The sequence below is a fragment of the Mytilus californianus genome, unplaced genomic scaffold (genome assembly GCF_021869535.1).
Source record: "Mytilus californianus isolate M0D057914Y unplaced genomic scaffold, xbMytCali1.0.p SCAF_9, whole genome shotgun sequence".
NCBI classification, from domain to species: Eukaryota; Metazoa; Mollusca; class Bivalvia; order Mytilida; family Mytilidae; genus Mytilus; species Mytilus californianus.
In genome coordinates, this window is record NW_026262745.1 from 81,402,851 (window position 1) to 81,416,715 (window position 13,865).

The 13,865-nt window shown below is 31.4% G+C and overlaps 1 protein-coding gene and 3 long non-coding RNA genes across 6 annotated transcripts in view; 2 read left to right on the forward strand and 2 right to left on the reverse strand.

The window, feature by feature from the left end:
- The window catches only part of LOC127716465 (protein furry homolog), a 631,222-nt gene that overhangs the window by 410,208 nt on the left and 207,149 nt on the right, over positions 1-13,865 (forward strand). For both annotated transcript variants that reach the window (XM_052222678.1, XM_052222679.1), the window contains exons 48-49: positions 8,760-8,932; positions 13,688-13,759. In XM_052222678.1, the coding sequence (XP_052078638.1) occupies positions 8,760-8,932; positions 13,688-13,759 (245 nt within the window). The remainder of the gene's footprint in view (positions 1-8,759; positions 8,933-13,687; positions 13,760-13,865) is intronic.
- LOC127716526 (uncharacterized) overlaps positions 1-13,865 on the reverse strand; it is a 331,247-nt gene that overhangs the window by 195,280 nt on the left and 122,102 nt on the right. The gene's annotated exons all lie outside the window — the stretch shown is intronic.
- Positions 1-13,865, reverse strand: part of LOC127716520 (uncharacterized) — a 157,635-nt gene that overhangs the window by 119,403 nt on the left and 24,367 nt on the right. The gene's annotated exons all lie outside the window — the stretch shown is intronic.
- Positions 3,003-5,855, forward strand: LOC127716513 (uncharacterized). Its single transcript, XR_007988960.1, has 2 exons — positions 3,003-5,034; positions 5,557-5,855. It is a non-coding gene; the product is annotated as an uncharacterized LOC127716513 (long non-coding RNA).

The window sequence follows — 13,865 nt, forward strand, 5'->3', positions numbered from 1 at the left end:
CTTTTTAATATCCATAAGTGGTATTTTTTTGTGATTGAGTTATTTTCCTTTGAACAGAAATTGTTAATTATATACATAAAGTTTGATTACACTAAGTCTTTAAAGATAATTTTCACCTGTTTATATGTCCTGTTATCAGTTTACTAAACATATGGTTAATGTCTTATCTTGAGTGACAGATTTATTTGAAAATTTTCTGTTTTCTAAGTGTTGATGATTAAAAGCTATATAGGAGTAAATATAGTTAGAAATTTACTGTTCATTATTAGACATTTTGAAGATAATTACAGATAAGTTTTATTGATTTTTAAAAGACATTGTATTAAAGATGATAAATAAGATTTTTGATTTTTTTTTTCTTTTCTTTGGTAAATTGTAAATTGTTTGTGATTCTGTAAAAACTAATTTTCTGAATGCTATATATATTTTTTTGATTAGGTGAACTCCTTTCAAAACTTAGCTTATATTGTCTATTAATAAACATATATTTAGATTTCTGATTTTGGGCCCAGTTTTCAAGTTGGTCCAAATCGGGGTCCAAAATTAAACTGTGTTTGATTTCAACATAAATTGAAGATATATAGGGTTCTTTGAAATGCTGAATCTAAACCTGTATTTATTTTCATTATTAGTAAGATAATACCACATTGAGGTACAAAGGGTCCTTAATTAAACTTTTGTTTAATCAACAATTGAATTCTTGGGTTCTTTGATATGCTGATTTTAACAATTTTGAGTGTTAAATCATATCTAATTTTAGAGAACTTAGTCATCCCTGGTTGTTGTTATTATATTATTGATTATAATTTGAAAAATTACATCATATCTAATTTTATAGAACTTAGTCATCACTTCACTGGTTTATTGATTATAATCATATCTATTTATCCAGTTTGAGTTATTTCCCTTTGCACAGAAAATATATGGATAAAATTAAATTGTGTTTCATTTTAACTTACATTAGATATATATAGGGTTCTTTCAAATGCTGAATCTAAACCTGTATTTAAATATTAGATTTTTGGGCCCAGTTTTCAAGTTGGTCCAAATCAGAGTCCAAAATTAAACTTTGTTTGATTCACAAAAATTGAATTTATGTGGTTCCTTGAAATGCTGAATTTTACCATGTATTGAGAGATTTTGGATTGTGAGCTCCTTTATCAAATTGGTCCACATTGTGGTCCAAAGGGTCCTAAATTAAACTTTTGTATGATTTCATCAAAAATTGAATTTTTGGAGTTCTTTAATATGCTGATTCTGACAATGTACTTAGATTTTGGATATTGGACTATAATAGGTAAATATCCAATTTCAAATATTTCAGTTCTTTGACCACACTCATTTTGTGTCACAAACCTATGCTGTGTCAAATATTCAACCACAATCCAAATTCAGAGCAGTTTTAAGCTTAAATGTAGTGTCCATACTTGCTCAACTGTTCAGGGTGCGACCTCTGCAGGAAAATCTGGTTTGCTGTCACTCTGACAACCTCTTTTTGACACTAGTTTGTGTTTTTGCCTAATATCTTACAAACTATAATAGATAGAAAGAAACTTTAAATAGCAAAATTGATCAGCAAGACAAAATCTTTGAACAAGACTAATGGCCTTAAATGTCAGTGGGTTCCTTATTGAAGTTATTGCTCTTTAATGAGGATTTTTAACAACTTTTAGTGTTTTTGCCTATTAACTTTGAAAACTATAATAAACAGATAGACACTTTGAATAGCAAAAATGGTCAGCAAGAGAGGATCTACAAATAAGTCAACATGGATGTTATTGCAAGTCCACTCCTTATTAGAGTTCTTACTCTTTAATGATGATTTTATCAATTTTTTTGCGTTTTTCCTTATTATCTTGAAAACTATAAAAAAAAAAAAATAGATAGACTCTTTCAATAGCAAAAATGATCAGTCAGAAAAGATCTACAAATAAGATAAATTTTGACAAAATTGTTAGTAGATCTTATATAGGAATGGTTGCCCTTAAATGATTTTTTTTTACTTTTTGTTTTGGGCAAAAACTAAAGAAGTTAGAGAGAGAAACTGTAAACAGAAAAAAATGATCTGCAATACAAGATCAACAAAAAGATTTTTGTCATAAATTCTATTCAAGTTTACAATGTTGGACACTGCCCATTGTTGATATTGCACATAGACCTAGGTGATTGACACAGGCTCTTTAGAGCCTCTTGTTTCATGACATCACAATGTCAAATTCAGAGGAAAGCAGTAAAATTTGACATAATAGTTGAATTTTAACCAATGAAGAACTGAAACCTAACAAACTACACATTGATTATTTAAATATACTGGTTGGTGTTTTATATATAAATCGACTAAGCATTCAAGTTAGTAATTCTATGCTCCTAGGCACCTCTAGTTATGGAGTAACATTCAACTATCTCCTGCTAGGCACCTCTAGTTATGGAGTAACATTCAACTATCTCCTGCACATAGCGTGTTTATCTCCCAGTTGTTAATATATTCCAGGAGCTGAGTTTCCTCTGAAAATTATCCTTAATGAAATGGTTCTGCTTACAAATGTCCTCAATTATTAATTTGTAGTCACCTCATTAAAAATTTCATAGACACCACCATGACTTAGTTGACAAATGTGTAATATGTGTGACAATGATGTTTATTTGCAGTAGCATAAACAATCTCATTCTTCTTTACTTATCTATGATAACACTGAATACACATCAACAAATTTTTAGTTTTCATTAACAACATGATAGGTGCCTTTAGTTTAGCAGGAACTTCTTACACTTCCAAAGAACCTGAGATTACTAAGTCACAGATGACCATTGATATGTTCCATTCATGGAGTTACAATCATGTCCTTTTTTATGATCATAGAATGAAACTTATTACAGGATTTAAATGTGTCTTGAGAACACTATGAGTGCCATTAGTGAAGCAGAAATTACTTATCATCAGGAACACCTGGCTCTTCAATCCCCAAATTTTTGGGGTTGTGATGCTCAATATTAGTTTTCTGTGGACTGTTTTTATACGACCGCAAAAATTGAAAATTTTTTGGTCGTATATTGGTATGACGTTGGCGTCGTCGTCGTCGTCGTCGTCGTCGTCCGAAGACACATTGGTTTTCGCACTCTAACTTTAGTTTAAGTGAATGGATCTCCATGAAATTTTACCATAAGGTTCAATACCACGAAAGGAAGGTGGGGATTGATTTTGGGGGTTATGGTACCAACAGTTAAGGAATTAGGGGCCAAAAAGGGGCCAAAAATAAGCATTTTTGTAACTTCCAGACAATAACTTGTGTGTAAGTGTATGGATCTCTCTGACATTGTACCACAAGGTTCCATATCACAAAGGGAAGGCTGTAATTGATTTTGGGGGTAATTGCCTCAAAATTTTAGGAATTAGGGGCCAAAAAAGGGGCAAAAAACAAGCATTTTTCTAGTTTCATGACAATAACTTGTGTGTAAGTGTTTGGATATTTCTGAAATTGTACTACAAGGTTCCATATCACAAAGGGAAAGCTGGAATTGAGTTTGGGGGTAATAGCCCTAAAGTTTAGGAATTGGGGGCCAAAAAGGGGCCAAAAATAAGCATTTTTCTAGTTTCCAGACAATAACTTGTGTTCAAGTGTATGGATCCCTCTGAAATTGTACTGCAAGGTACCATACCACAAAGGGAAGGCTTGGATTGAGTTTGGGGGTGATGAATCATAAGGGGGTTCAAAAAATTTGGGGGGGGGGATTTTTTTTTTTCTTTTTTTTTCTTTTTTTCCTTTTTTTTTTCTTTTAAAATTTTCCATTTTAAGTTGGTTATTTCTGATTAATATTTTAAAGCAAATAATAATGATATGGTAGGAGATACACACCAAACAGGATGTGTAAATTATTATATAATAAGTATTGTGCAATAGCAAGAAATTTTCAATTGCACAGTATTGCACAATTGCAAGAAATCTTCAATTGCACAGTATTGCACAATAGCAAGAAATCTTCAATTGCACAGTATTGCGCAATAGCAAGAAATATCCAATAGCACAATATTGCGCAATAGCAAGAAATTGTCAATTGTACAGTATTGCACAATAGTAAGAAATATTCAATTGCACAGTATTGTGCAAAAGAAGATACTTCGTATAAATTGCTTATTTCTTGATCAATTTCAATGGGGTTTTATTCTTGAATTCTTGGGGTTCTTTAATATGCTGAATCTAACCGTGTATTAAGTTTTTGGATTTTGGGCCCCGTTTTTAAATTGGTCCACATTGAGGTCCAAAGGGTCCAAAATTTAACTTTGTTTGATTTCATCAAAAATTGAATTATTGGGGTTCTTTGATATGCCGAATCTAACCGTGTATTTAGATTCTTAATTTTTGGTTCCGTTTTCAAATTGGTCTACATTAAGGTCAAAAGGGTCCAAAATTAAACTTAGTTTGATTTTAACAAAAATTGAATTTTTAGGGTACTTTGATATGCTGAATCTAAACATGTATTTAGATTTTTGATTATGGGCCCAGTTTTCAAGTTGGTCCAAATCGGGGTCCAAAATTAAACTTTATTTGATTTCAACAAAAATTTAATATATGGGGTTCTTTGATATGCTGAATCTAACCATGTATTTAGATTTTTGATTTTTGGGCCCCGTTATCAACTTTGTCCACATTGAGGTCAAAAGGGTCCAAAATTAAACTTTGTTTGATTTCATCAAAAATTGAATTCTTGGGGTTCTTTGATATGCTGAATCTAACCATGTATTTAGATTTTTTATTTGTGGACCCCCTATCAAATTGGTTCATATTGAGGTCAAAAGGGTCCAAAATTAAACTTTGTTTGATTTCATCAAAAATTGAATTATTGGGGTTCTTTGATATGCCAAATCTAACCGTGTATTTAGATTTTTAATTTTGGGTCCCGTTTTTAAATTGGTCTACATTAAGGTCCAAAGGGTCCAAAATTAAACTTAGTTTGATTTTAACAAAAATTGAATTCTTGGGGTTCTTTGATATGCTGAATCTAAACATGTGTTTAGATTTTTGATTATGGGCCCAGGTTTCAAGTTGGTCCAAGTTGGGGTCCAAAATTAAACTTTGTTTGATTTCAACAAAAATTGAATATATGGGGTTCTTTGATATGCTGAATCTAAACATGTATTTAGATTTTAGATTTTTGGCCCAGTTTTCAAGTTGGTCCAAATTGGGGTCCAAAATTAAACTTTGTTTGATTTCAACAAAAATTGAATATATGGGGTTCTTTGATATGCTGAATCTTACCATGTATTTAGATTTTTTATTTGTGGGCCCGCTATCAAATTGGTTCATATTGAGGTCAAAAGGGTCCAAAATTAAACTTTGTTTGATTTCATTAAAAATTTAATTATTGGGGTTCTTTGATATGCCAAATCTAACCGTGTATTTAGATTTTTAATTTTGGGTCCCGTTTTTAAATTGGTCTACATTAAGGTCCAAAGGGTCCAAAATTAAACTTAGTTTGATTTTAACAAAAATTGAATTTTTGGGGTTCTTTGATATGTTGAATCTAAACATGTGTTTAGATTTTTGATTATGGGACCAGTTTTCAAGTTGGTCCAAGTTGGGGTCCAAAATTAAACTTTGTTTGATTTCAACAAAAATTGAATATATGGGGTTCTTTGATATGCTGAATCTAAACATGTATTTAGATTTTAGATTTTTGGCCCAGTTTTCAAATTGGTCCAAATTGGGGTCCAAAATTAAACTTTGTTTGATTTCAACAAAAATTGAATATATGGGGTTCTTTGATATGCTGAATCTTACCATGTATTTAGATTTTTTATTTTGTGTGCCTGCTATCAAATTGGTTCATATTGAGGTCAAAAGGGTCCAAAATTAAACTTTGTGATTTCATCAAAAATTGAATTATTGGGGTTCTTTGATATGCCAAATCTAACCGTGTATTTAGATTTTTAATTTTGGGTCCCGTTTTTTAAATTGGTCTACATTAAGGTCCAAAGGGTCCAAAATTAAACTTAGTTTGATTTTAACAAAAATTGAATTCTTGGGGTACTTTGATATGCTGAATCTAAACATGTGTTTAGATTTTTGATTATGGGACCAGTTTTCAAGTTTGTCCAAGTTGGGGTCCAAAATTAAACTTTGTTTGATTTCAACAAAAATTGAATATATGGGGTTCTTTGATATGCTGAATCTAACCATGTATTTTGATTTTGGACATTGGACCATAATAGGTAAATTAAAAAAATTCAAGTTCTTAGACCACATTCTTTCTGTGTCAGAAACCTATGCTGTGTCAAATATTTAATCACAATCCAAATTCAGAGCTGTATCAAGCTTGAATGTTGTGTCTATACTTGCCCCAACTGTTCAGGGTTCGACCTCTGCGGTCGTATCAAGCTGCGCCCAGCGAAGCATTTTATTATGGTTGTTGTCTCCTGTTGATGAAGTCGAAAAAGGCATGCTGTTTCCGCGGTCAGCAGCAGCAGCAGCGTCAATAAGGTATCAGTTTGTGATTAGGTCAGTTTATGGGAAACCACTAGTTGTAGGTCAATGATATTTGGTATGCAGCTGTATAATCATTGGTACATCTCATTTCCATGGAGATTATTTGGCCCCGCCCCCTCAGTCATGGTCTATTGACTTTGAAACTTTTGCTTAGTTTATATGTATTAGTTTGTGATTAGGTCAATTTAAGGGGAACCTTTAGGGGCAGATCAATGATATTTGGTATGCAGTTATATAAGCATTGGCACATCTCATTTCCATGGAGATTATTAGTCCTACCCCTCAGTCATGGTCTATTGACTTTGATTTTTTGCTTAGTTTACATGTATATAAACTCATCATAGATACCAGGACTAAATTTTGTATATACGCCAGACGCGCGTTTCGTCTACAAAAGACTCATCAGTGACTACATGTATTAGTTTGTGATTAGGTCAGTTCAAGGGGAACCATTAGTGGTAGGTCAATTATATTTTGTATACAGATGTATTATCATTAGCACATCTCATTTCCATAGTGATTATTTGGTCCTGTCCCTTCAGTCATGGTTCATTAACTTTGAATGATTTGCATATATAAAAATAAGAAGATGTGTTTTGATTGCCAATGAGACAAATCTCCACCAGAGACCAAAGGACATAGAAGTTAACAACTATAGATCACAATAGTTTACATGTTTAAATATTGCCATTTAAATTTCAACATTTGCATTATACTATCAAACGTACAAAATGCGAGACATATCTCTGTGTCAACAGTTTATTTTTATACGACTGCAAAAATTTGATTTGCGGTCGTATATTGGTATGACGTTGGCGTCGTTGTCGGCGTCCAGAGACACATTGGTTTTCGCACAATAACTTTAGTTTAAGTGAATGGATCTCTATGAAATTTTACCATAAGGTTCAATACCACAAAAGGAAGGTTGGTATTGATTTTGGGGGTTATGCTACCAACAGTTAAGAATTAGGGGCCAAAAAGGGGCCAAAAATAAGCATTTTTCTAGTTTCAAGGCAATAACTTGTGGAATGGTGTATGGATCTCTCTGAAATTATACCACAAGTTTCCATACCACAAAGGGATGGTTAGGATTTGCTTTGGGGGGTTATGGCTCAAACCGTTTAGGAATTAGGGGCAAAAAAGGGGGAAAACAAGGGTGTCCTGGTTAATGGACAAATACTTTAGTACAAAACATAATTTAAAGCAGTGTAAGGGAGGTAATTCAAATACATCATTTGAATAACCTCCCTTACACTGCTTTTGAATTATGTATAAAGTAATGGTTAATGAACATTTAAGACAATTTAAAAGCAGTGTAAGGGAGGTAATCCAAATACAACGTTTTGATTACCTCCCTTACACTGCTTTTAAATTATGTTTAAAGAAATGCATATTTATAAAGGAAGGCCAGTAAAAATATCTGCAAATTTTGCAATTTTTTTTTTTACAAAAAAATCCATATGAAAGATTTGACACCATATTTTAAATTCTATTATAAAATAGATTAAGTTAGCACTATGGTAAATTTAAATGGGTAATTATGGTTGCAAACTCCATTGGAAATTTGAATTGAGATTATGACCATATCTTGAGGGAAAGAATTTTTTAGGGGAAAAAAAGGGGGGGGGGGGGGTCAATTTTTTCTCATTTCAGATTTCAGAAATTAAAAAGAAAAATTATTATTTTTTTTGCAAAAAAAAAGTGTGTGTGTGTGTGGGGTTAATACGCAACAGCATAGTGTATTGCACAAAAGCAAAGAAAAAAAGGGGGGGGGGGGGGGTAAATTTTTTATTTTTTTTTGTGGGGGGGAGGAGGGGGGGGTCAATTCGCAACAGCAAAGTGTATTGCACAAAAGCAAAAAATTGAATATAAATTCAAATCATATAACCAATTCTCAGTTCTTTGACTACAGTTATTCAGTGTCAGAAACCTTTTATGTGTCAAATATTTAATTACAATCCAAATTCAGACCTGTATCAAGCGCGAATATTGTGTCCATTTTTGCCCCAACTGTTCAGGGTTGGACCTCTGCGGTCGTATCCAGCTGCGCTCGGTAAAGCAATTTATTTCTTTTGTCATGATTTTTTCTGTCTTTCTTTTACTTCTTGTTTCTGATTTTCCCCTTCATATCTTTTCTTTTGTCCAAGATAAAAGTTCATTTGTTGAATGTTTCTTTCTTGGAGAATCCAGTTTGTACAGCTAAACTTAAAATATCCTCAGCGTCAAAATGTGAAATAATTATATACAAAATGTTTGGCATATTAACTTTTATTTTAGGAAGGACATTGGATTTCACTGTTGATCTTGCTAATGTTCCAATAATTGGACAGAAATATGTCAACCTTCAAGAAACAGTTCCTGAGGGATCAGTTCCTCCTTTGTCTCCTGCCAGAAAAGGGTCCAGTCACATTGATATTGAATCTAACTGGAAAAGACCACAAGCTTCTCAGGTTTATAAATAATTAAATCAAACAAAAACAAACTCTCTTGTGACTGAAGATGGTAGACCATTCTTTTCTACATGTTAATTGCAGCAAACAACCTATCACTTTATTGTACACTTTATTATATCCCCACTCAGAAGGAGGGGTATACTGTTCTTTATTTATTTTTAAATTTCGAACAATTAAAACATATCCATGACATACATTCAGTTTATTGCATATTCAATGTGCGCAATGAATATACTACTACAGATTTGTTTTGTTTCCTTACTTCATAAGAATAATATATACAACAAACAAATTGAAAATTTGAAATTTGGCCGATTATTTGTCATGGCATTTATTCAACAATATAAACCAAAAAACAAGGAACCTCAACAAACTGGCCAACAAGTTAAAACTTGATGACAATTGATCACTGAAGGGAAAACCAACAGTGAATGCAAAACAATTTCTAGCTGCTGGGCAGATCCATAACAGCTCAATGAACAATATTTGAATAAATCACTGCCAATTGAATCATGTTGATAATGACATCCAACGCACTTTCCATTTTAAACTAATGCCATGACGATAGACATATTTTTTGTCGAGCCTTCGACTTTTGTCGAAAAAGAGAGACATAGCGATCCTACATTCCGTCGTCGTCGTTGTCGTCGGCGGCGGCGTTCACAAATATTCACTCTGTGGTTAAAGTTTTTAAAATTTTAATAACTTTCTTAAACTATCCTGAATTTCTACCAAACTTGGACAGAAGCTTGTTTATGATCATAAGATAATATTCAAAAGTAAATTTTGTAAAAAAAAATTCCATTTTTTCCGTATTTTACTTATAAATGGACTTAGTTTTTCTGCCAGGAAACATTACATTCACTCTGTGGTTAAAGTTTTTGAAATTTTAATTACTTTCTTAAACTATCCTGGATTTCTACCAAACTTGGAAAGAATCTTGTTTATGATCATAAGATAGTATCCAGAAGTAAATTTTGTAAAAAAAAAATTCCATTTTTTCCGTATTTTACTTATAAATGGACTTAGTTTTTCTGCCAGTTAACATAACATTCACTCTGTGGTTAAAGTTTTTAAAATTTTAACTACTTTCTTAAACTATCCTGGATTTGTACCAAACTTGGACAGAAGCTTGTTTATGATTAAAAGCTAGTATCTAGAAGGAAATTTTGTTAAAATTTTGTTCCATTTTTTCCGTAATTTACTTATAAATGGACTTAGTTTTTCTTCCAGTTACATTATATACAGTCTGCAGTTTAAGTTTTTAAAACATTTATTAGATTCATAAACTATCCTGGATTTTTACCAAACTTGGACAGAAGCTACTTACAATCAAAAGATAGTATAGAGAGGAATATTTTTATTAATTTTTTTCCTCATTTTTGTTGAGCCAGCGATTAACAGCAAAAGTAGGCGAGACACTGGGTTCCGCGGAACCCTCACGAATTTTCTTCATTTATTACTGCAAATTCCTTGAGTTTTCGGTTTTCATTGCATCTGCTGATGAATGTTGAAACTTCTGAGATTTTTGATAATACATGACAATCTAATCGGAACATTCAATACATTTGGATCTGTTCACCATGCAATCTGAAAAATAAACTAAAACAGCAGCAATTTTGTTTATTAAAGGGAGGGAGGGTGGGTTGTACTATCTTGATGAAAAATTGTCGTGGAATGAAAATTGAGAAGAAACACGTTTTTATATATGACCAAAGTCCACAAGGCGCTTCAAAGCATATTCTTTTGTATGTTTAAACATATGGTTATGTAAAGATTTAAATTGCAAACAGTAAATAATGGACTGTACATTTAAAACACAATAAAACAAATAAATGTATTTTCAATGCAATAAATCAATTTAATTATTAGATCATTTAAAAATTTTAATAATACATGTAAGATATGAAATATCATAATTATAATAAATACATTATAGTTGGAAATATTAGACATTTTATATAGAGCAGATCAAAAGACATATAACATTAAGTAACAGATAGAAGGAAAAAAAGAGGAATTATCCAGTTACATCTCTAACTTTATTTTTAAGTGTAACACATCCATGATGAATAATATTTTAAAAATGAATTGTTCAAGACGACCACTATTTTTACTGTGTCTTTGTAAGAGTAAATTTTGTCGTGTAGTAAAATTTGTCCGCCAGACTTTTTTTCCTAGGTATTCAAGTCCATGACCATAATTTCACTAGGAATTAAGTCCCAGGATAAATTTTCCTACGAAAATAAGTCTATAGCTAGTAAAATATACCTGGCACTTATTTTCCTAGGAAAAGGGCTTGCTTTTCTAGAAAATTTATGATCACCTAGGAATATTAATGACATGGACATGAATTTCTAGGAAAATTAGTCTGGGTACATAAATTTTATTAAATGATTAATGCACAACTGTTAAACAATATTAAAACATAACAATTAAAAATTCCATTGTTTACATGTAAATGATTTCTTTGATTACAAATTTTCATCGTAAAATAAAGGACATGGAAGTTTTTATGTAGGAATAGTAATAACATGGACGTGAATTCCTAGGAAAATTAGTCAGGGGACATGAATTACTGACAACGGACAAAAAATACTAGTAAATTCTGTAACCATGGACTTTTTATACTAGTAATATGTGTTTTCGCCCGGAAACATTTTAACAGGACCAATTTATCTTTTATATCTTTTTACACTTTTCATTTAGTCTTAATTAGTTCCTTTGATATCTTTCTAAAACTTGTTGGCACTTTTGTGGCCCATTATGTTAATATGTTGCAAATTAAGAAGCCAGACTTGTATAACCACTTCAAAAGCACCTGAAAAAAAACATGCAGAATATTGGACTTGATGTATGTATCCTGTGAAAGTATCCTGCATATACTCTTTCAGTTACATATACATTCAAATTTTACATGTTTTTAGTTACCCCCAGTTTTAGATTAATTATTTTTTTACTACAGCAGTTTGTATTACTCGTTTGTGTTCTTCCCATATTGTATTCACCATTAATATTAAATAAATGAAGTAAAGGTTACATTTTGAACACCAAACATTGTTTTACATTCAATCTTTTCCTTGGAGGATTGAAGATTAGTTACTTCTGAATCGAACTCAGTACAGGTGTAATGAATGGAAATTCTTTGATAGGAAAATTTCTCATTCATTATTTATAATTTTGTATAATTAAAATATTGATTAATGATTCATGTACTTCTGCATACTTTATTTTTCTCAAATATCTAGATGAGCATCTCTAACATTGAAATCATTTCATAATAATAATAATAATAATAATAATAAATTCTTTATTTAAAGAGGGTAAACTCAGTTAGTTACAATAAACTAATCTTCCCTGAGGCCCTCACATACAAATTACAATACAATCAAAAACAGATATTTACACATAGTTAATTTACAGTCAATTAGTTCAATGTAATATTACTAACATGATAAGATATAAGGCTGTTCAAGATGTACATGTAGTCAAAAAATCAAATACAAATAAAAATAAAAGAATATACAAATACATTGTAGAAAACATAATCTTATCAGGACTGTGTTAAGTACTTCTTGATACTTTGTTTAAAAGTATAAGTGTTTTGAGCTTTACGCATTTTGTGTGGTAGTCCATTCCATAACACTGATCCAGAATAAACAATAGATTTCTTAAATAGCTCAGCTTTTGGCTTAGGAACTATCAGATTACCTTGAGTGACGCCTCTCAGGGAGTAAGGATTATTATCTGATTTCAGTTTAAACTTTTGAACTAGGTACATTGGTGCTTCCATACGCATACATTTATATAGAAGTAAATATTTGTGGTATTTTATTCTATTGTCAACTGTCATCCACCCAAGTTCTTTAAATAAGGGGGCTGAGGGGGATAAAGGAACTGCATCTAGAATTAATCTTGCTGCCCTTTTTTGGAGTTTTAAAATTCTTGCTATCCCTTCATTTTTACATTCACCCCAAATAATACAGCAGTAGTCAATCAGGGGCAGAATATACCCATTGTAATATGTTTTCCTTGCATTTATATCTAAAAATTTCTTTATTTTAGAAAGAAGGTATATTCTGGATGATATATTAGCACAAACTTGGTCAATTTGATTTCTCCAGTTAAGTGTGCTGTCAATTTTAACACCTAATAACTTTTCACATGAAGAATTTTGTAATACTTTTGAATCTATTATTAAGTTTGGTTGATAAGTCTGAATTGATAGTTTCTGCATTGTTCCAGTAACCAAACATTTTGTTTTATTTGCATTAATGAACATGTTATTCATTTTGCACCACTCTTCAACCCTGTATAAATCTTCTTGAACATCATCATGTATATTTTCTATGTTTTTCCTTGATTTATGAAGAGTGGTGTCATCAGCATATAGGTCTGTTTCACAATTTTCAATGCATAAGGGAAGGTCGTTTATAAATAGCACAAACAATAGAGGACCAAGTATAGAACCTTGGGGGACACCAAATTTTACATTTTGTTGTTCAGAGTAAACATTACAAATGTTTACCTGCTGTTTTCTGTTATTCTGTTATTCTTATAATGAAGAAACAAAGCTGATAATGAAATATTCTTGTTGGATGTTTTTATTCCTTCCACATAAAACATTCGAAAATTACTGTGGAAGTGCGTTTTTCCCTGCATAATTTTCATTTCAACACATATTTTTTTTTTTACAACTATTTGTGAGAAATATATGAATAGTTTCTGTTACATGGTTATTATATTTTTAAGACCAGAGCAAGAGAAAGGCTTGCAGACTTATTGACATGTTATGGACAGAAGAAATTACCAAAGAGTCCATCTGTAAGTTATATTTTTGTTAGTAGAGACAAATATTGTTAGAGGAGATGATCACATTTGTAACTAAATACTCATAGTTAACAAAATGTTGTTGGAAGGCACATGTTTA